We start from the raw sequence: 21935 nt of genomic DNA on the forward strand, positions 1-21935 counted from the left end.
ATTCAAAAAGTATCAAATATTTTTGGGACTTCCATGTTCTGAGCACTATAAAATTAATGATGTCTGATCTGAAATTTAACATAGTGGACATGTGAAACATACAGTATGTCACCAATCATTCACTATTCATTTTGAAGGACAGAAGGCAGATTTGAAAAAAATATAAGTCCAAAGCAAAATTCAGATATTAATTAAAGTATGTAACTGGAGGTACAGCAAACACCAATAATTGTTCACAGTATAGATCTCTATGAAGCTAAAGTAACAAAAGCACTAAAGAAGCAGAAGCCAGGCTTCCTGCCTATTAAGTTAAGAGGGCAAAAGAGGATTACTCTGGTTTAAACCACTACATTTTCCAAATATCTCTATTGCACAGTTTTATCCACCAGAGAGAACAGTGGAATCTTTTTTAGAGGCTAAAACAACAGTAGGTTTTGGCCATTAAAACACTAAAGGCGTTTAAGAAAATTCTCACTGCTCTCATTGATTAACTCGGTTCCTCCTGCAACCCACGCCCTTTTGCCATGGTAACAAATCCAGCATCTCCCCTCCACTCACTTTGCCACTACCAGGCAGATGGTCATTCCATCTGGAGTGGAGTTTTGTGCAGACTGAAGTACTGGATTTTCACATCAAATCCAACACAGCAGAACCCGATGATGGGTTTATTGAGAATGGAGTGGGGTGGGGAGGTGGATACAGAGACACTCTCATTTATGAGTGATGCAGACAGAATGACAAGTTAAAAAAAAAAAGGTGAATTACAAATGAATTTGGACAGTTCTCTTCACAGGCAGGGTGAGTTTGAATGGAAAGTTACTCTTTTTAAAATGGGGGACCAGCAAGACTGATGGGGAAGACTCACCATACAAAGGACAGGCGTGATTACAGTCCAGCTCCATTTCATCCAGGGATTTGGTCTGTAGCCAATCATGTCTTCAATCGCATCATAGAAATTATCAACGCCTAATTATGGGGGAAAAGGCTTAAGATTTAATTCTGACCATCACAAGATATTCAAGTGAAGTAAAGACATTCAAGTGAATTAAAAAACAGCTCTACTATGCTACTGTGCATTGGTCGCCAACGTCATATTTTATAGTGTTTCAGTAATGAAGTGTTTGAACAGAAGTAAGACTGAGATGAATGCCAGTACAGAGAAACTGCAATCTGTCACACACCATGTGAAACAGCAATGTCAGTTTTGCAATGATGGTCTGTTAAAAGTGCGATTATATAATGTATGTAGGAGTTGGCATGACAATCAAAGTAAGGCAAAACTGCACTGGATACAACTGGAGGGCATCTTAGTTTTTCCATTTATCAAAGGAAAACGCCCTATCACAACATTTTATTGTTGAAAGAGATTACAAAACCTCCGCCTGCAGTAAAAAAATGTAGACACCTTGTTAGGACTTGTGGGTAGCAACATGCCCTTTCATGTTCTATATGAGTTTCCGCAAAAACATTTCCAGGAATGGGATCAGGACATGACGATAATGTGATGAATGGGTTGCTTCACTCATACTTTACTGAGAAGATGATTTAAAAAAGCATTGTAAAATTCAGGTGTTAGGAAGAGTAGGTGTAGTGTTCATGTGTGGTTTCAAATGAACATTTATAGGAGAGGCTACAGCAGATCTGATATAGCACATACATCTATAAAAATATTCTATTCTTTAATGGTACTCACCATAAACCCAGGCTACAGCAATACATTCAAAGAATGCAACCCACAAAAGGCACACACCACTGGCTGCATAGTAGTCAAAGAGTTGAAACACATACATGCCACCCTGGAGGAGGAGAAAACAGTAGAAGTTAGTGTTTTCTTGGCCACATGAAAGAATTCCATGCATCGATGCATATTATGTACAGGCTTAGACACTGGGGGACATAGTAGGAGACCTTGATGAGCGGGGGAGGGCGGGGGACTTTTCTTTTCATTTGCGAGCAGAACAGACCCATCAGCTGTTCAAGAACAGAGTATTCATAAAGTGAAGCAACGGGAGGCGTGATGTCATGGAAAAAAACGGCCCCTGTGAGCAAACCGCAAAATGGCATTCCCAGTGTGCCATTCCTGGAGGCTTGGAGGTGGGGGCTATCTGTGGTAGCAGGGCGGGGAGAAGCCCACATGCCTGAAGCATTGTGAGGCTGTTCTCTATCTCCAAGTATAGCTATGAGAACACTGCTGCCACTCTAAGGCAATCTCTGAACCCAAATGAGAACAGCAAAGCCATAAAAATAGACTAAGAGATAAAGGAGTTGTCTGAGCCATACAACAGAGAGGAGACTCTCGTTCCCCCTGAACTGTGAGGCACTTCTCCTGTGCCCTAGGAAGCAGCAGTGTGAAGAATCACACTCCTTTGTATTAGGATTGTATCTGTAGTATGTAACTAGTCAAATGGAAGCAGCCATAGGTCCATTAAACTTTTTCTTTAACCTCTATTACATATGACTCTTAAGGTAAATTCAGAAACATCACAAGCAAAAAGGTGGAAAATGTGCAACTAGTGATAGAACAATTGTATTTTTAATATTTGGTGCAATTAATGTTTAGTTAAGATAACAAAATGTCGGTTTGACTCTATATGAATGAGTGTACCTCCCTGTAATTGTGCACATAGAATTTATTATTCACTAACTGCAGGGCCAAACATCTTACAGAGGGATGCACAAAAGACAAAACGTTGATATGACTGATTGAGTGGCTTGTGTACTTACTTTAGTAACCATGGTAAGTCCCAGAAGATAGCTCACGACACACACTATAGCTATAAAGATTTCCCGCCGATAACCCTTCCTTAGGAAGGATGGATACAGATCAACCAGGGATGTGATCTGTCCTTCCACTTCGACAAACTGCAGAAACACAGGGGCAAGTAAAGAGTCAGGTGGCTGCAAATGACATAATGCTCTACAATAAAACAAGAAACCATATATACACTCATTTATATATGGCACTTTAAAGGGAGTCCAAATGCATTGGAAAATCCTGTATTCACAGTCGTTTGTGTGTGATGGGCCGCACCTATCAAAGCTGCTCTGGTTCAAAGGACTGTGTATTTGGAGGGGGAGTTTCACTGCAAGTCATGGACTTCTCTTTATGCACATGAAATGAAACCTTGCAATAGTTTCTTAGGCAACAGTGCTTTGTTTTCAGTTTTGAATGTGGTCCCTGAACAATGCAAACATGTCTGTATATGTACTAAGTCAGCAGCCTGAAGACTGATTGTCAGCTGAGGTTGTTGGCAAATGAACTAAACCACCAACATTACACAATATAGCAGTCTTTGTCTGATGCCGTTCCAAAACAGTTTTAAAAGCACAGCTCAGTAAATTATGAATCTGTTTGTGTGCAAATAAAAATTTGTTCTCTGGTGAAGAAGTCAGGACTAAACTTGGCTGCCTGTTCTCTGGTTTCTAGCAAACAGCTGGGAATGCTGGAATGTATATTCTACAGTCTTTACCCCATGGTAGCTTTATAGTCTGCATATGAAATCTGACAAGAATTTTATGCTTCATGCTTTATACCGATAAAAATAACAACTTGAAGAGTTGCTTGTTCCAAGCAAAGTGATTTATTTGCAAGCAAAGATTACTGGGTAATGAAAGGAAACTCAACAATCAAGACACCAGAAACCATCATGCCTTATGTAAGTCATATATCCCCCCCAGTGCATTACTATGACACAAATACCATATCCTGCAGTAAAAAGAAAGGAAAAGCCTGGATATTACTAAGAAAGTACTTCTGCTGGGTAATACTGCAAAGGAACGTCCTTTAGCATTTTGCAAAAATCACATTGAACAGCTCAAGTGCTCACTACTATTCAGAGCTCCAACACAGCTGATAGCCTCCATTATTGCATTATTATTGTCATTTATATTCATTATTGTATCATAATATATTGGCTAAACCAGTTTGTGGCTCACACATAAATAAAAGCAGAAGTGAAATTCTTAAAGGCAACACCAAATGTCCTGTTAAAAGACTTGATGACAATAATCAGGCGTCTGATGTCTATTTTTGTGGCACTGTTAAAATTACACTGACCTGCAGGCAAACACATTTAGAGGAAAGACTATTACAACAGGAAAGAAGGTGGATTTTTAGTCTTAAAAACAATTCACTGCAATGGCCTAAATGAAGACCTAAATCTTTCATACTTCACTAATTTTTGAGTCTGTATGCATCAACATATCCCTACTACAGGAATACAGTATCCTGCTGTGTACATATTTTTTTCTTTTTCAGCTTATTTAAATTCCCTAGATACTTGATGAAAAATCTTTGGAATGCTGTTAATCACATGGTTCTGTGAGATAACTGTTTCTCCTACTCTGTTGTGTTACACAGTTACTAATATTGCTCATGGACTCCATGTCCTTAAATGTTTAGAAACATCTTTGTACAAAGCACTGAGTGAAGTATTTAGGCTGTAATATTTGTGGCTAATTTAATCTTGTCATTAGAGCACTTTAATGTGCTGTTTGCAGTATGCGTAGAAAATAAATAGAAAGGAAGATTTCTGCATGATTCTCAGTTAAATAATGCTTCAGCATTTCTTTAGGGATTGTTCCCTTCAGCCAAAAGGTGTGCAAGTGCACCTGTGTGTTAGTATTTTTGAATGTAAGGTCCAGAACAAAATCTTAACATACACCAAATAAAGGTGACCACAATAATTTGTATCCTAAAGTGATCTCCTAAGGCAGAGGTTTTCAACCTTTCTGGGGCTAAGGCACATCAAAGGTCAAACCAGAACATCAAGGTACACCAACTTAAATTTGGTTATCAGTTATGAAGAATGTCACACACACAACGCATTGGGTTCCTCAAAATTCCACGGCACACTTCACTTTGCCTTGCGGCACACCGGTGGAGAACCACTGTGCTAGGGTATATACTTGGTGATGAGGTCCAGGCAAGCCTAACCAGGATGTGTTCATTCCAAAACCTTTTAACTGACTTTGTCCCTTCACGTGCAAAGCCAATAGCACTTTTGGTGGTGCCCTCAAGGGGAGTTCAAGATAGTAAACACTAGGGATGTAACGATACCAACCACTCACGGTACGATAATACCACGATAAAATGTCCACGATACGATACGATATTTATTGCGATATTAAAAAAACTAAAAAATGATGACTTGAAATGTCTTTTATTTAATAATAAATCAGCATTTTTTATTCGTATAAAATTTGTTTTCCTTCTAACTTAAAGTGCTTCTGCTTTCCTTCTTTAATAAAACAAAATAAAAGTAGTCAGTCATGCCCTAAGCATGTACAAAAATTGGCATAAATTGTCTTTGGCATTGAATGATTAAACTATGTATGTACAATTCAGTAGCGGCTCCTGCCAAATCTCTCAGGGGGGAAATTGTTGCGATCATGGCTAAGGTGACCCGTTCAAAACAGCTAGCTAACTAGACATTGTCACATTGCAAACAAAACGTTAGCTACTTCGCAGCCTTCTAGCCACGTTTTCCGCTCATACCAGCTCCACGAAAATTCCTGGTTATACGATTTCCCCCCCTTTGTAGATACTTGCTTCATGTTTAAATTTGGTCTGGGTGGTCCTAATTCTTCAGTTGCCAATGTATCCTGATTACTACAATGACTGAACAGTATTTCTCTTAATGACACGATCGAGTTGCTCTGAGTTGAGGTAACATTAGCCATGTTGACCGTGAATGTGACAAGATCGGTGGCTGCCCCGGCGATCCCTACACCAGGTTACATATGACGAAAGCACATTAATGCAAGCCCACCCAGAACCCATACAGATTGCATTGCAGTGCCTGCAGTTCGAAAAAAAATGCCTTAACATGAGAGTCTATCAAAGCAATCCGAGCGATTTTCAACCAGACTGAAATCGCCCGAAAGGAACATGACTCGATGCTGACTGGACTTTGATATTCAGAGGCAGGCCAAACTGTCTAGAACAGTCACAGCTAGCGTAACACTGTGGTAGAATGTGATAGAAAAGCTCCCTCCCTTTCCCCCTTTGGTGGTACGTCGCCCGACTGCCCTAAGGAACAAACCGCCCCTGGTACAACTGCAAAACAAAAACGATACAATTTTCGACAAGGAGAGATAGTAGAACACAGCTATACTAGCGAAATAACTATGTAATATCCTGGAAGATTTCATCACAGTCCCACAGCAGTATCGAGACATTTTTTATTGTGATATCGCGAAATTCGATATATCATTACATCCCTAGTAAACACTGTCTTGAACTCCATTCTATATATAATTAAATTACCGTGTCTTATTCAGATGACCATAGAATGCTGCAGACCACAGACCATAGAGCCATAGGACCACAGAATGCTGTAGTACAAAGTCTAGGTTTCACTTACCAAAATTCCAAGATTTAGGACCATATCTAGTGTAGTGCAACTTAGTGCATTAATAATGCATATGTTGAAAACGTTGGTGATTTCTGAACTTTTAAAAATTAATTGTATGTAATTTGTACTGATAGAACTTCAATGGGTGGAAAAAATGTCAAAGAGGAAATCTGTCACCTAATCAAGCAAGCAACTAATGAAAGTTTAATAAGTCCACCAGATGCCAAAAAGGTGCTTGGACCAGTAGTGAGCTAGATAACTAAACTTAATTTAGCCCACAAGGTATGAGTCAAAACATCTGCAATACTTGAGAACTGTAAAACAGAAAGTTAACTGGCAGACGCATAATCTTTCTACTGCCTTACTAGCTAATGTGGTAAATAGCTAAGCAATTACCATTGCTAAGCAATTGCTATGCAGTTACCATTCACTAAGCAGCTACATAGTTTGCTAAAGTCAATGCATGGGAATTATGGTTATTCAGCAGAAAGTTAAGAGCGTCAATACTGTTCATACCATTTATTACAGTAAATGACTACTATCACACAGTTACAGCAATATTGTTGCTAACTAGCAATATCAAATATTGTTTGTTAATCTGTGTATCTCCTCTCAGTTGTATTAACTGGATGCAGATTCCCAGCTAAGGTATCTGATTGTTTGACAGTTAGCTATAGCTTGCCAAAAAAGTGTGATTCTTCTCACAATGGATTTTAATACAGCCAAATACAGTCTGGGTAAGTCTTATTGACTTCTTTATGTACTTCTGAACCCAGGTTCACTCAACTACTTGAACCCCCCGAGCTGAGCCCCTGCATCCAGACAGTACTGAGGATGACTGATTTAGCAGAGTGTACAATTTCACAAGGACTGAGAAATCTGATAGTTAGTGAACCCAATTGACACATCCCTGAGAATTTGCCAACATACTGGTATCTTTTTCTTAAATTGCAATTTCATTCCCTTTTCTTTGTATCTCATCTTTATTCTTAGAACAGGTTCTATGTGTCAAGTTTAATAAATAGCACCTGTCATGATTTGTGGGCAAAAAAAGTCCATTACACATTATTATCACAGTCTAATGCCCTAACAGTAAACAGAACATAAAAGTGATATTTACTGTTGTGTTTACTTAAGTAAAATGTTAATATGAACAAATGTGTTCTCATCTATGTCAGATTTCAGTACTGATTTTATTAGTGATTCACGGGATGTGTCCATGAGATTTTGATTTTTTTTTTTATGTCCACTGATCTTTAAAACAACTCCTTACTTCATTAGTATGTGTGATAGGATGTAGAGTAGTTCCTAAACTACTGAATGGGTTGCCACAAAACAAAGGAAGAGATTCTCCTGCCCACACATATGCATGTAAGTGTATACCATAGAAGGCTCTGACCTGACTGTCGAGACCCAAGAGCAGAAGCATGATGAAAAACAGAATGGCCCAGAATGTAGGCAGCGGCATCATGGACACAGCTTTAGGGTAGGCAATGAAGGCCAAGCCAGGACCTAAAGGGGTAGAAGAAAGAGAGGGGGGAGGGGAAGTGGAGAGAAGACAATTATTAAAACAGTCATGCGTTTAATCTGATCTGTGCCACAACACCACGCCTGAGCAACAGCAGCACAGACCAGATTCTAACAGTATAAAAAGTCAAGCAGATCTGCCTACTTCTGTATGCGCTTAAGCGAGGCACATCAGTCTGATGCATTTTTTTCCCCAAATCTCATTATTCCTCACAGCACGGTAAACGTACACTGAAAACCTATCGCTCTAAAAAAAGTCATATTTAAACGTACGTTTAAGCATTTTCGTAATGAATTCGTAGAATTATACAAAATTCACGTAAAAATACATATATGTATATAAATATATATATATATATATACACACATATACATATATACATATACACGTAAGATTCTTTGTGATAAATTACTGCCTTGTGCTCCTGACAACTAGGTAGAAGAATATCACAATGACAGAGGGGGGGGCAACATACTAATGGCCTCCTCTCGTCTTTACAATATTGCAACATCTTGCAATCGCGGCATTGGATAACCTGTTCAATAGAAGTTAAAAAACAAAACAACAGCAAACACAGCAGATCATTTAGCTGCGGAAAATGACAGAGCATTCAAACAAACACACCAGAACTAGCAAACTGTAGAGCCGTTGATGCTTAGATCCACAATAACTTCCAAAGTGCACATCGGGGTCAAGCTGTTGCAGTTAAGACGAGACAAACTTTTCTTTTTCCCCAGCCAGCGTAACTTTTCAATAACCTTTTCACTGCTTACCTTAACCTGGTTTAGTTTTAATATTTGTACCCAGCTTGGATTTACATTAAGCTCTCTAAGGAGACCTCTGTAATATAGTTACAGTATCTATGCTCTATCGATTAATTCACTTCTCTGTGTCCCCAAATAACATCAATATGCATACAAATGGAGCTATGAATCCATCCCTGCACACCTTTCCTTGCCCCCAAAAGAACATACTGATGGGAGGACTAATGCAGAACAATGCACTATATACAGTAGTCTCCTTAGAGGCAAATACAGCATTACAGAGAAACTAAACACTGAAAAAGGGAGCCAGTGAAACAGGATCGTAATTTAACAACAGTGATAAACCCATCCTTATTCTCCTTGTAAGAAGAAGTGTCTACCATAAACAGAAATAGCTGTTTTTATTACACTTCTCTGAAATACTTTCCTGGAAAAAAAAAATCACCACACTGAAACATTTTCCTCCTTTGGCCAAGTTGACACATAGATAGAAAATAAAACAATTACAAGACTTGCAATTGAGGGAGCATGCTGAATGAAGATGCATCTTGCTTAATGTCCACATAAAGTAACAAGGGGGGAGAGAGAGCACCAATAGAATCCGCCACGGGCATCGGTCATTTGTTACTAACAGCTTTTGAAAAATGCCGTAGATGCGGGTGATAACAGCCCAGTACTCGATAAAGCAAAAGAACCTCAGCAAGTTCTTCTTTTTTTTTGTTTAACCTGGCACAAGACCACTTGTTTCAGTTGCAACAGATCTGAGCAGCACTTTTGAATCAAGAGAAAACGAGGAAAAAGAAACCGATGCTTTCTCATAGTTGACACTTCGCCACTAGCTTTCTGGACATGCTCCAGTAACAGAAAAGTTAATCTTTCCAGCGTTTCCTTGCACGTTCTCTTGATACAGTAGCTTTAAAATAGTTTATTTTGACAAGTCCAACCAGAATGAATTCCGCTCTCCTCTGGAGCCTGACGGACGTGCAAATGTTTCACTGAATTAAATTCTTTATTCTTATCAAGGAGTGTTGGATTGCCGAAACGTCAACATTTCAGTGTCGTCTTTTTTTTTTTTTTTTAAACTTTCCGTAAGTTTTCTTATTTCGTTGTTTTTTTTTTTTTCTTTTCTGGGTTTTATCTTTTTTCTAGATATTGGATTGACCAGACTCTTTTTTTGTTTAAGTAGCAGCGCCCACCATCACTGCTACTTTTACCCTCGTACCTGACTCTGCCACATCGGCAATGTCCACCCCTTGCTCTTGTGCCATGAAGCCCAGGACGGAAAATATTGCGAAGCCAGACACAAAACTGGTACCGCTGTTCAGGCCTCCCAGCAGCAAACAGTCCCTATGTCACACATATGTCATGGAGTTTGTTAATTAACACAAATGGAACCTAGGTCCCCACTTTTTTTTAACCCAACTTTCTTTTTTACTGCACTAATCCCTCACCGCCCTTCCCCGCAGCTTGGGAGCTCACCTGTAGCAGTTGTATTTGTACTTGTTGTAGCTCCCCAGTGATGTCATTGCCCCCAGACAGATTGCATATGAGAAGAAAATCTGAGTGCCCGCATCTATCCAAACCTAGGGGTAGGGTGAAAAAATGAAAACAGATTTAGTTTATAGAAAGACATAGGCTGAATGACTTCTCTTTTCCTTGAAATGCTTTGTGGTACATTCATGGTTAGATCAGATTAAAGTAAAACTATCTTCCATGCATTTTCTCTGGTCAAGTGCATGCCACCTGACCAGCAGTGTGTCAGTCTATCAAAATAGTGCTCTTAGAAACTCAAAAGAGTGTGGAGAGAGGGAAATAACAGTGCAGCTATCTAACAACAGCAATCATCAGAGTTGTGCTTGTTTTCTGTATTTACAGTTTTATAACAAGTTGGCTGGCTGGATAAAACGTCTTAATTCCACCCCCTTGACACATTGATCACTTGGGACTGGAGGCAGACAGACAAAACTTTACTTATTTGGCCCCACAAGCTTGGAACAGATTGTATCATTTCATAAGAGTCAGCCAAGTCTTTTTCCAAGGCCTAAAAAGTCCCATTAAGTCTTGTGTTTACCGTCTGTGTACACTCCCTCTGGATTGTTGTATAATGAGTCACTACTGCCGAGGCCAGAGCCCCATCCCCCTCTGCCCGTCCTGTATTTAACACTTAATGATTTTATGATATTTGGGTCCGGGTTAATGGCTACACATCGAGGCTCAGTAAAAAGACCTAGGGAAATGTATACTGTATTGCAGAGCATGGGGTTGAAGGTCATGGGAGATAAGGGTGTGACAGCCACAGACTTTGCTAAGAGACAGGAGAAAAGGGTGCAAAGATCCAGGGTCCGGCGCATACCTCGGGGTCTTTCAGGCGGGACACGTCCGGGTACAGATAGAACTTGATCCCTTCGGCCGCACCTGGCAGAGTCACGCCACGGACCAACAGGACGATCAGCATGACAAAGGGGAAGGTTGCAGTGATGTAGACGACCTGCAAACAGAGAGAAGCTCACATCAGCCACCCATATTGTGGGTCATCATATCTGCTGCACTAAAACATACTGGCAAAGGAACATGATCAACAACGGGTGTATAAGTCACTGCCCTCAGCTGGCACTGAAATGAGCAGTAAGAATTTGAAGAAGGCACTAGTCTGCCACAAGTGCATTAGGAAACGCTGTCAGCAGCATATCCAGCTCCCAGATCTGTCGTTCTGCTAGAGACAGCGTGGGCCCATCTGTCTGCAGCTGCATTGAGATGTCCAGCTGCCTGTGTTGTCAGACTGACCAAACGTGGGTGGGACTAGACAAAGGCGTCTGTGGCACTCTGCTGACAGAAGAGGTGACCGTGCTATCTGAGGGTTCATAAGGGCCTTGTAAGGGCCTCTCCAATGAAGATGTGTTGTACCACCCTATCTCCTTGGCTTTTCCTTTTCCAGTCAAAACTCTGGGATTCAGACCGTCACAACAAGAATGAGAGTGGTGTAAACTCCAAGGCTGTCTGACAGTACAGCCTGTACTGTATGTGTGGAACCCGACATGTGATTTTAAAGCTGCCTTGTTCTTGATCTACCTTGCAGCTTTGTTTCACCTTCAAGCCATTTGCTGGCCTCCTTCCACTGTACTGTGCTGCTCTGTAGTCTTTTCAAGAATTTTAGAGTCTATAACGTTCTGTTTTTTGGTTTGCTTCTGGAGCTGCCTATAATGTTTATGTACATTTGTGTATCTGCTCATGGCATAATGACTGGGTAATTTTCAGTTTATGTACTTTCTGGTGTTAGTTACGAACTGAAAGCCATTTTGTTTTGGCATCAAAAACATATAAATGTGTTAACTTGTCTTCTGATTTCTGCTCAAGATCACTTTATTGAGGAAATGAGGAACCTTCATGTACATGTACTTATACAGCTGCATGTGACAGAACCATTCACAATGTGTGAGGCCTGCTCTTGTAATCTAAAGGGTAAGACACTCCCTTGAAAAATGACACTCTGTTGGCAACAGAGAAGGACAACTATAATGGTGTACCTTGGGTAAATATACACCCAGGCGAAGCAATCAATAAATACGATTTAAACAATCTGACAAAGAGGTAGTTGATTGATTTCACCTCTGTGCCCCGTGGTCTCTGGAGGGCTGGCAAATTCTGCCAGGGGAACGTTCCCCCCATCATTATCCTGTGCTGTATTAGCAGACGGGAGGCTCCGGTGGTTTGCGACCACTAAGAGCCTTGAGCGCCAGGCCAAGATGCACTTCATCAAGCTGAGTCAAACAAGCGTGACAGCGGCACAAACAAACAGCCCCGAGAACAGCTTCATCTCAAACTCACTTTCCCTGTGGACTTGACTCCTTTCCAGATGCAGAAGAAGCAGATGACCCAGACAGCCAGGAGACACAGAGCAAGATCCCACTTGAGCGAGCCAACTTCCTCAATGCCACTGGAGATGCTGAGGACATTGCGTCTGTGGGTAGAAAACACAGTCGCTGGTTTTAATAGAAAAAGAGAGAAATCCCTGAGTGGTGCAGACCGTGGTCACTCCTTATCTGAATGCCCCATCGCATCGGGATCTCATTATGCGAGCGCTCCTCTCTTACTTATTCCACCAGGTTGTCGTTATCATGCAAATCCTCCCGTTTCACCCTTTTTACAATTTGCCCTTTCAAAAGGTGACATCGGGACAGGTGGGTGTGTGCCGCCTAATGGCTGAAATATTATCTGACAGAATAAAGAGGCACAAAAAAAAAAGGAAGCATGCAAAATGAACAGCTAGATGAGAGGGGAGTTGAGAGTGGCTGAAATGGAGTTTACAGCCACCTCTCCTGCCTCGGCCTGTCTGATCTGGAGTGTTTACTCTCCCTTGTGTTTGCGCAGGCGTTCATTGTCCATGCTGCCAACTGAGTAAACACAACCGTTGGGAAGACCGTGACAGAGGGATGGGAGATGGTGTAGAAAGGAAGGAGAGGACATGGAGCATGGAGGTGAAAGTGAAGTGATACAGGGGTCTGCCTGGAACACTCACTCCCAGAACTCAGTGACAGGCGAGGTGAAGTTGGTGATGTTGGATGCCAGCCAGAGGCTCTTGTTCTTGCGGACGGTGTCCTCGACGCAGTTTTCGGTGTTCCAGCTCTGCTTGCACTTGGCCCACGGCAGCTCAGGCTGAAAGCACTGGAACAGGTAATACAGTCCCCAGGCCAGGATCACGATGTAGTACACGTTCAGAAGGGAGACGATCACGATAGAAGCGTAGCCGATACCTGCCAAAACAAAACATCACATCATAAGTTTGGCTGTTCTCTTCACACAGAAAGTTATGTGATAAGAAAAAGAAAGTCATAATGTTTGTGTGTTTAGTAAAGCCACCTGGTGGTTCTCTCGCATGCACTGATAGATCTAGGTGGAGAAAATGCCAAAGCGCTGATAAGTGTCCGTTATATATAAGTGTGGAGGGTAGTTAGCGATGCAGGGAATGTTCCTGCCCTGTTAGCCAGGAGATTACACAATGGTTCCTATTATCAATGTTGGGCTTATACCAGTAAATTCAAGATTGCAGGTGGTGTGGCACTACAAGGAAATAGCATTTCTCTCTCTGCAGTGCAACAATGTAACAACTTGCCAGCTCATTTAGTTAACATTTTAAGCAAGTTTAAAGTAAAAAAAAATAATAATGAGGACAAAAGTTATTGTGTTACAGTGTTATAGTGATCACACAAACAGCATTTCACTCCTGTGAGAGAGAAAGGGGTTGTTCAGCAAACTGCGTACTTGCTAGTCAGCTAGTTAGCTGCTATACTGTCAATGTCAAGTATTATCTTCTGTTATATGGACTGCTGCTATCCGAATATTCTCTTAACTCTCAATATGAAGTTATTATTCATTACTAATATGGTGTTTTAGTGCAAAAGCAAGCTATTTCCTTAAATATCCATAAAGTAACCATTAACTTTCAGCAACTTGAGTGTGTGCCTATTTGAGTTAAAATAGCTTTAGTTTATTTATTGAAGCTAGCTACATGTAAACAGTATGTCAATTACAGCTAAATATAAATTCCACCATAAAACATTACATATTATTTTATGGACTTCCCTAGAATTCAGTAAACTGGACCCCTACATGTGAGGTCTATTTAAATATCTGAATAGACAACTGATACTGCACTAAACTATTTAGCAAGATATGCCACTGTTAGATAACTGCCAGTTATTTACAAATGCCAGGGATTTTCCCCCAAAGACACATGCTCATTTTATATAATAAAATAAAATGCTCACTTTATATGATATGGAAAATAACCAAGAACCAAGGCTGAAATCCTTTATACCAATTGTGTTTCCTTCACTACCTACCAATTTCAAATTGGGCAATAGATGTAGACCAAAATAATCAATGCCTATGGCACTTGCCACCTGTGAGTGCTTGTCTTTCAGCAGTGCTCCTGCCAGGCTAACAGACAGCTGTTTCAGCAGTCCTCCTTTAGTCGGCAAGCTAATTAACAGCTGCTGGAGATCTCCTGCCCAGGTTATTCCACTCTTAACCCAGCCATTCCACTCATAAGTAATATTACTGTGCAAACTAACAGGAGGCACCCTGCCACTGGCACTTGCCTGAATGAAACTGAAACTGCTTGCTAAAACCAGCAGCCAGGATTGAAATTAACAGCTTGCTGACATCCCGTCTCATCCCAACCCAATTTATTCTATAAATAGGACGAGAGTTTGGTGAAACAAATATGCACTGAGAGTAAACATACACATGTGTACAAATCTGATATTGCCTGTCATTTGCTGTTGCATTTCTCATCGCCTGTTTTCCCGATTTCTGTTTCCTAAGATGTCTGTTTCTTTGGGTTGGATCTCATTGCTAGGCATCTCTCTGATGTTTTCCTACACTGCTGCCATGGCAACACAGAATTCAGTACACTCTGTACACGCCTGAGACTCTGGGTCTGTGTGTCTGTGTGTATGTGGCCTCATATGAGTCAAGATGCTAAGATTTAGTTATTGGGATGCGCTGTTCAGAGGGAGAGAGGAGACTACATTTCGTATGGCTTCAAAAAAGTATGAATACTTATTTAATTATTAACGCAGCAAGAAATAAATGAAAACAAAAGCAATGTAAAGAGACAGATATATAGAGAGGCCTGTTTGGTGTGCGTGCTCCAATTGATCTAAAAAATCCACAGAATCCTGACCATTTCTTTCATGTGCTATGGTTAATGAATCACATTTCAGTTAGCTGTAGAACAGGAAATGCCACCTGAAGAGAACATTATGCATCTACGCGACTCCTAGCAACCAGCAGCAGAAAAAAAAACCTGAACTCTGTTGAAGTTTGGCAGGACGGGGACACCTCAGGTCTCTTGCTTATTCAGAAACCTAGCAAGCATGTTGTGAAAACATGATCCATCCATAACAATCCAGGAATTTCTTGCAGAGATTCATAAAGATAAATACGATCATGTAATAATCTCTGCCTTCCAATACATCCCCATGCATAGGGGAAGCAAATGTTGCCTGTCGAGGGTTTCATTTGGTTTCAGTTTCTCATCTACAGGTTATGAGGGCACATTGAATGTAATGAGCGTGAATGCATTTGTCTCAACCCATACATATCAATGACAAAATCACAATGTTGAGGCCCTTTAGGTAACAGACATAAGACTTTTACCACAACAAAAACTACCATTAGTAGCAGATCCACTGGGAGGTATGCAGAGCCCCAGGGTCAACATAAACCTTCATCATAGACAAAATACAAACTTTTGAAAATCCACCACAGTCACCTGGACTTACCGGTAAAGATGGGGCAAAGCTTTTCCCAGCAGGTAATTCCACCTTCAGAGGTGAACTGCCCAAGAGCCACCTCCAGGAAAAAGACGGGTAGACCTCCACCAAACAGGAAGATGAAGTACGGGATGAGAAATGCACCTGGGAGGATAAAACAAGGCATATCAGTCAAAATCTCAATTAAAAAATAACCCCTTCGATGATTAGCATTAAAATAACTTTAAAATGAGATTCCATCAGTGGAGAATGAAATTGCTTTGGTGGACTCCACTCATTAATACTCTTATAATTACTGGATTACCTTTTGTTAAATATTTTTACTTTTAGGTGAATCTTCAGGGTAAATGATTTATAACCTTTTAATAACACCAAAGAACTCACCTCCGCCATTCTTATAGCAGAGGTATGGAAAACGCCAAACGTTCCCTAAACCTACAAAGCCGCCAGCAACCGACAGGACAAAGTCGAGCTTGCTCGCCCACTTCTCCCGCTGCGGGGGCTTCCCCTCCGCTTCGTCTTCGGGCCTGGTGCCTGGGCTCTTCCCAGGTGAGGGTTTCAGGGTGTCCTTGTGAAAATCCTTCAGACATTGGAGCTTCTCTTTCTGTGCCATGCTGCAGGGAAGAGGGGAAAAGAAAGGTATGTTGACTTTCATGGGGCTAGCAATATGAAACAAGGACATACAGCACCGTGTGCTGGGCAACAGACTGCATTTGCAAGGGGCAAATGACCTCTAGAAACAGTCTGCCATTCACTACGTAAGGATAATAGATTTCACTGCTCTCCCATTTCCTTGGCTCCCTATGTACTAACATACACACGCTGACACACAAACACACCTTTATCTAAAATTAGGTCAGCCACTGACACAAAATGGGCGTCACGGCAGCTGTGTAGGGTCACTGGACAGGACCTTGTCCATCGAAAGGCAGGAGCAAAGCTAGCCACATATGCTGTTCATGTCTATTATCAGGCCACAAAATACTCCTGTACCTTTTACAGCTCTGCTCTGGGAAACACTGCAGCTTTAACTCACGTCATGTTTATACTGTCAAGATACTTTTCCAAGAAGGAATTGTTATTACTGGCTTAGGTATCCCATTTCAAACCGTGAGCTAAAAAAGCTGTAGAAGTCCATCGCTGAAATCCTGAGGACAGGGTTACCTACGTAATAAATGCCTTGGCGCCTGTAAGCCTAACTGGTTTTCCAGCCTGGTGTCACTTAAACTGCGAGCTCTGAGAGCTGCTGTTCACTGAACTTGCCTCATCTTCACGTCATGCTTCTTTTAAGAAGCACATAAAACGATAAGATGATGACGACGAAGTCACTGCACTCAGTTTCATGAGGTTGTAGTTACGGCTCAAAGTTTAAGTTGAGGAAACTGAAAACTGAATGTAACAAAAGCTCATATACATGATTTCTGTCATTGCACTAGCACATCATGAAAGCAATCCAACGGAAAGCCTACTTTGTACATATACAGTGTGAGAGACACTTACAAGAGCTGGAGAATGGAATCACAGAGGTAAGACATTTTCCCAATCAATCTATACTTCAACATCAGATCAACAATGCATATGACTACAGAATATGGTTTCTGTTTGGTTACAAAAAAGGCTCCATAGATGTCTTCTGTCCACCAGAGCCCTAATTATAACAGAGAATTTAACAGAAACAAATGAAATGAGAAACAAAAATCACCAGCATAAATAAATTTTAGTTTAGTTTGGTGCCTATTATATTTACATAGCAAGCGGTCTTGTCACAGTAAGACCAGCTCAAAAACAGAAATACATTCGAAAATGTATCAAATTATGCAGTAAAAAAGTATGAAAATCACTCTGGATACTGTGGCAGGCAAGACAAAAGGACATAAATACAGCATCCCGCCTGGTTAATACAGAACCGGCACAAAATCAATGGAATTGTCAGGTTTATGTGGTAGCTCCCAATCGTTTAACTGTCTTCATTAGTCTCTAAGCCTACCCCTGGGAGCCATGCCACTCCCAAACAAGCTCCTCAGTCCCCATCTCTCTCTCTCTCATTCTCTCCTACATTTCTCAAGCGGCTCTCCGGTTGCAAAGACATAGATTTGTCTCGAGTGACAGGGAAGATGACGCTCAGAACCAGAACCAAAATGTATTAAACATCTTACATCAGCTGCCATGGATATCCACACCATGTCTTTCAACATGGCATTCCGTGATGTTGTTTACGGTGTCAAAAAAGCGTAGGAAATAATTCATTCAATTACAGTCTTTCACAGCACAAATTGGAGATTAGCTTTAGATTCTTCTTTGGCAAGCTGCACTGCCTCACTAAGTGAAGGCTAGATTGTGCCAACTTAAGTTGAGGCTTATTTTCAACTGACTCCTCTGCCAACGGTTATGGCAGAGGCTGAGCTTCGTCTGGCTCCCGTGTATGGCCAATGAAGGGATTTATTCTACACAAAGTAAGAGAAGACATCCAGCACATTTTCATTATTTAGATATTATGGTTTTATCGTCATAGTTTTATTGCAAGGTTCCGCTCACCAAACTCTTCCTGTAAAATTTCTGTTTAAGGTTTGGTTTTGCTATTAATAAGGGTAAGATTATTTGATAATTGTATAGCTGATTGCATGGACACTTATTAAAACCTCAACCACATCCATTTCTTTGTCTCTATCTGTACTTCAGTGCAACCGTACTCTTGTCAATTTCACAAGCTTTCAACCCGCCTGCTGTGCATGCAAGCTTTACGGCTTTCAACACCCCACTACATTACATAACCAGGTAAAATAGTCTCGTGCTCTCGCTATTGCTTTCTCTCTCCCAACGCTGTCTCTCTGCCATTTCACACACCGCTAAAGCGAAAGCTGTCCCATAACCAGACCGATCTACTGCTAACACCGTAACGGAAGGAATATCTGACCTGGGCACAGATAACCGTATTTCAACCAGCTCAAACTTCCAGATATGATTCTGAAAACAGCCAAGCCATGATAAACAGTTTGAATTGGATGAAGAATCTTTACCAGAACCCCACGTCTCTGTAGACACTTTCTCAAATGCTGATTTTCTACAACTTTTTTGTGAAAATAATTAAAAATTAATCGAAAAGCAGGCAATTACAACTTTATTAACAATTCAAATGAGGAAAAAAAGTAGCACAGCAAAGACCTCTACAGAAGTACAGAGATCTCCCTAACAACTGAATAAACACATTTAACTGTAATAAAAATAAAAATCAAAATCAATCAAAGTCATTCCAAGCCATTCATTCAAAGGGAAGTCTTGGAAACTAAACTTACAGTTCCTTCATGGCAGCAGTCGTTTGTTCTGTCCTGCTCTCTCAGCTGTCACCATGCCTCTGTGCTAAATGCCTTAATGTAGATTCAGCTCACTGTAAATGGAGCTGACAGCAGGACCCTCCCCCAGACTAAAGACAATTAAATGCAATCTGCAGATTGGGCACAGCTTTTGAGCCGAGGACGACATGCTTTGCCCTGACTGCCGACTGTAAATTTCCACTTCCCCAACACAGCATCATCGTTTGAATCATCCACTTTGCATGTATCATGTGCGCTTGTAATTCAAGACACAGACGGACCAAGCAAGAACATTACTTGGTGGCAGTGCACACCCCTGTGAATTTCCACTGAGGCAATTTCAAACTGTAAGTCTCCTGCGACACACAAAACCTTGTGTGACAGCTCTCTCTCTCTTTCACACACACACAGACATACATGCACACACCAAACACACACGTATGTGTGTGTGTGTATATATATATATATATATATATATATATATATATATATATATACACACATACACATACACACACACACACACATATATATATATATATATATATATATATATATATATATATATATATATATATATATTCAATTGTGGATTTTCTGATACTGTTAGAGGTTTGTGTCTCCAGATCTCGGTGATTCCTCTTCATTTTCTACAGCCTGCTGGGTGCTGAGCACTGGGTAATCTTTGCATAGGAGAGATGTGCAGTAGCCGTGAACAAAAAGGAGCATTGTGCATCATCAGCCAGCCTTTATTTGAAGCTTTTGGCGAGGAACTGAGGAATCAATAAAATTACAATGAAGTGTTGTGTTAACATAGATGCTTCGTACATTTTACAGGGGCAGAAACTACTTCAATGGGGAACAAAGAACCAACTGACTTTGAGACAAGAAAATACAAGAATACAATTCTGGATTGCATCGTCTGTATTCAGCATGAAAACTAAGAACGACTAACCACAGCTTTGCAATTGTACAAAAATCCTATGACCCATTTAAAGAGAACCAGACTTTTATTTCAAAAACACAGGATTGAAGAACCCCAGGCCTGCAATTTTTCAAATATCTCAATCAATCCCACCCAGATAAAGACTGATTCCTTCCCACTGTCGAAGTGAAAAATACAAAAGTCATTCCTGTGATGTAGGTCCATACAGATACTGTTTTATTTCTTTTTATTTTTGTTTGTTGTGCGATAACAGTCAAGCCACACAGACATTATCACTGAGGTTTATTATTATTAGGACCACTAACATTACTCTACCCCATGCCTTCAGCTGGGAAGCCTTTCAGTCCATAAAAGACTCTGTCGTGCAACTGAAACGAATGCACATTCTGTGGTCCTGGGCATCAAGGGAGACTTCAGGTCGGGAATCCACGTGAGTCTCTGTGCACTTACATAATGCCCCTATTTTAAGACCATGTACATTTCCTGAGGGCCATTAAACTCCTTCCTCCCCTCATTTGATGCATTCCAGTACATAGACTGGTCGTCGTAAAGAGAGTCCGGCTCTAAAAAAGTGGCTCTGTAGATTGTAACAACAGAAACTATAAGTGAACCACAGAACCAATACAGAAACTTTGAATGTATGCAAATGACTCGAAACAACACTCGGTGTGCTACCACGATGCACACTGACTTTGTCTACGCTGCACAGTGGCATTACATAAATGCTGGGTGAGGGCACACGAGGGGGACATTTTTCTGCAGTGATTTTACCATCTTCCAAATCTGGTACGTACCGGAAATAGGTCATAGGATGAAGTAGGTTAGTAGAGCTTGTTCAAAGTTCATAATGTACTTCTTTAATCCCTTCAGATAAAGTCAGGGAAGCAGAGTTAAGAATGCCATGTAGGTAACGAAATGTTGATGAAGTAAGACTCAACAGAGCAATGTCATGATCTCTCAGACAGGAGGTCATTTGTGTGTCAGTGCCATTCATTCGAAAGCACCCAGCCTTAGTAAGCCCATACCGTTATCACCCCATAACGTATATTACCCCACAGTACATGAATGTCCCTTGTTTATCTTCCTTTCAAGTATAATACATGTGGAGGACTAAAGCTTGGACCAAGGTCCAACATTTTGAAAGGCTATGCTGAATAGGGCTTTCACTTTAAAGTTTGGGGTATTTTTGCAGTTAAGTATCTTAAGAGGGCTTTACATCATGTATGGCTGTAATGGAGCACATTAACTCAGACTATTGGAGTCTGTAGTAAAACTATAATCGTGACTAACAAAATTACTAACACGGGAAAACATTTTAGTTCAATAACCACACCCATGACAAACTGAACAATAAAAAACCACACTGTCCTGCCAGTAAATGCGATTGATAAATTCCCAGCTATTGGTTAGCCATAGAACTGATCTCAGGTATGACCAAGGCAGGCCACTCATACCCTTTGAACGCTGAATCATATTCCCGTGAACCAAACCCATCCTGCATGACTCACTGTAGGTGTGTATCCCCTACTGTTTTACGACACTAATCCATAATATTTAATCATCTGGTTTGTTCATACCTGTAGCTATACCCAATCACATCACTCAGTACTTTATCTGAGCTACAGTGGAAAAAACACAGACACACAAAATCACAGTTGCACAAATTGTAACACATATATAGAATACAGACGTCTCTGACATGGCAAAGTTATCCATCAGCAGAGCTGTCAGGCACAACCACTGAAGGATTTAA

At 40.8% G+C, this 21935-nt stretch overlaps 1 protein-coding gene across 3 annotated transcripts in view; it reads right to left on the bottom strand.

The window, feature by feature from the left end:
• slc6a6b (solute carrier family 6 member 6b) overlaps nucleotides 1-21935 on the bottom strand; it is a 28576-nt gene that overhangs the window by 2102 nt on the left and 4539 nt on the right. For 2 of the 3 annotated variants that reach the window (XM_036530859.1, XM_036530856.1), the window contains exons 2-12: nucleotides 16310-16539; nucleotides 15935-16069; nucleotides 13165-13399; nucleotides 12474-12606; nucleotides 11002-11136; nucleotides 10128-10231; nucleotides 9871-9995; nucleotides 7756-7868; nucleotides 2725-2862; nucleotides 1694-1796; nucleotides 866-966 (exon numbers count right to left, since the gene is read on the bottom strand). In XM_036530859.1, coding sequence (XP_036386752.1) covers nucleotides 866-966; nucleotides 1694-1796; nucleotides 2725-2862; nucleotides 7756-7868; nucleotides 9871-9995; nucleotides 10128-10231; nucleotides 11002-11136; nucleotides 12474-12606; nucleotides 13165-13399; nucleotides 15935-16069; nucleotides 16310-16538 — 1551 coding nt within the window. In that variant the 5' untranslated portion in view covers nucleotide 16539. Of the gene's footprint in view, nucleotides 1-865; nucleotides 967-1693; nucleotides 1797-2724; nucleotides 2863-7755; nucleotides 7869-9870; nucleotides 9996-10127; nucleotides 10232-11001; nucleotides 11137-12473; nucleotides 12607-13164; nucleotides 13400-15934; nucleotides 16070-16309; nucleotides 16540-19218; nucleotides 19514-21935 lie in introns of those variants that run through there. The other variant, XM_036530858.1, reaches the window with a different exon arrangement.

The sequence above is a fragment of the Megalops cyprinoides genome, chromosome 6 (genome assembly GCF_013368585.1).
Source record: "Megalops cyprinoides isolate fMegCyp1 chromosome 6, fMegCyp1.pri, whole genome shotgun sequence".
Classification (NCBI taxonomy): Eukaryota; Metazoa; Chordata; class Actinopteri; order Elopiformes; family Megalopidae; genus Megalops; species Megalops cyprinoides.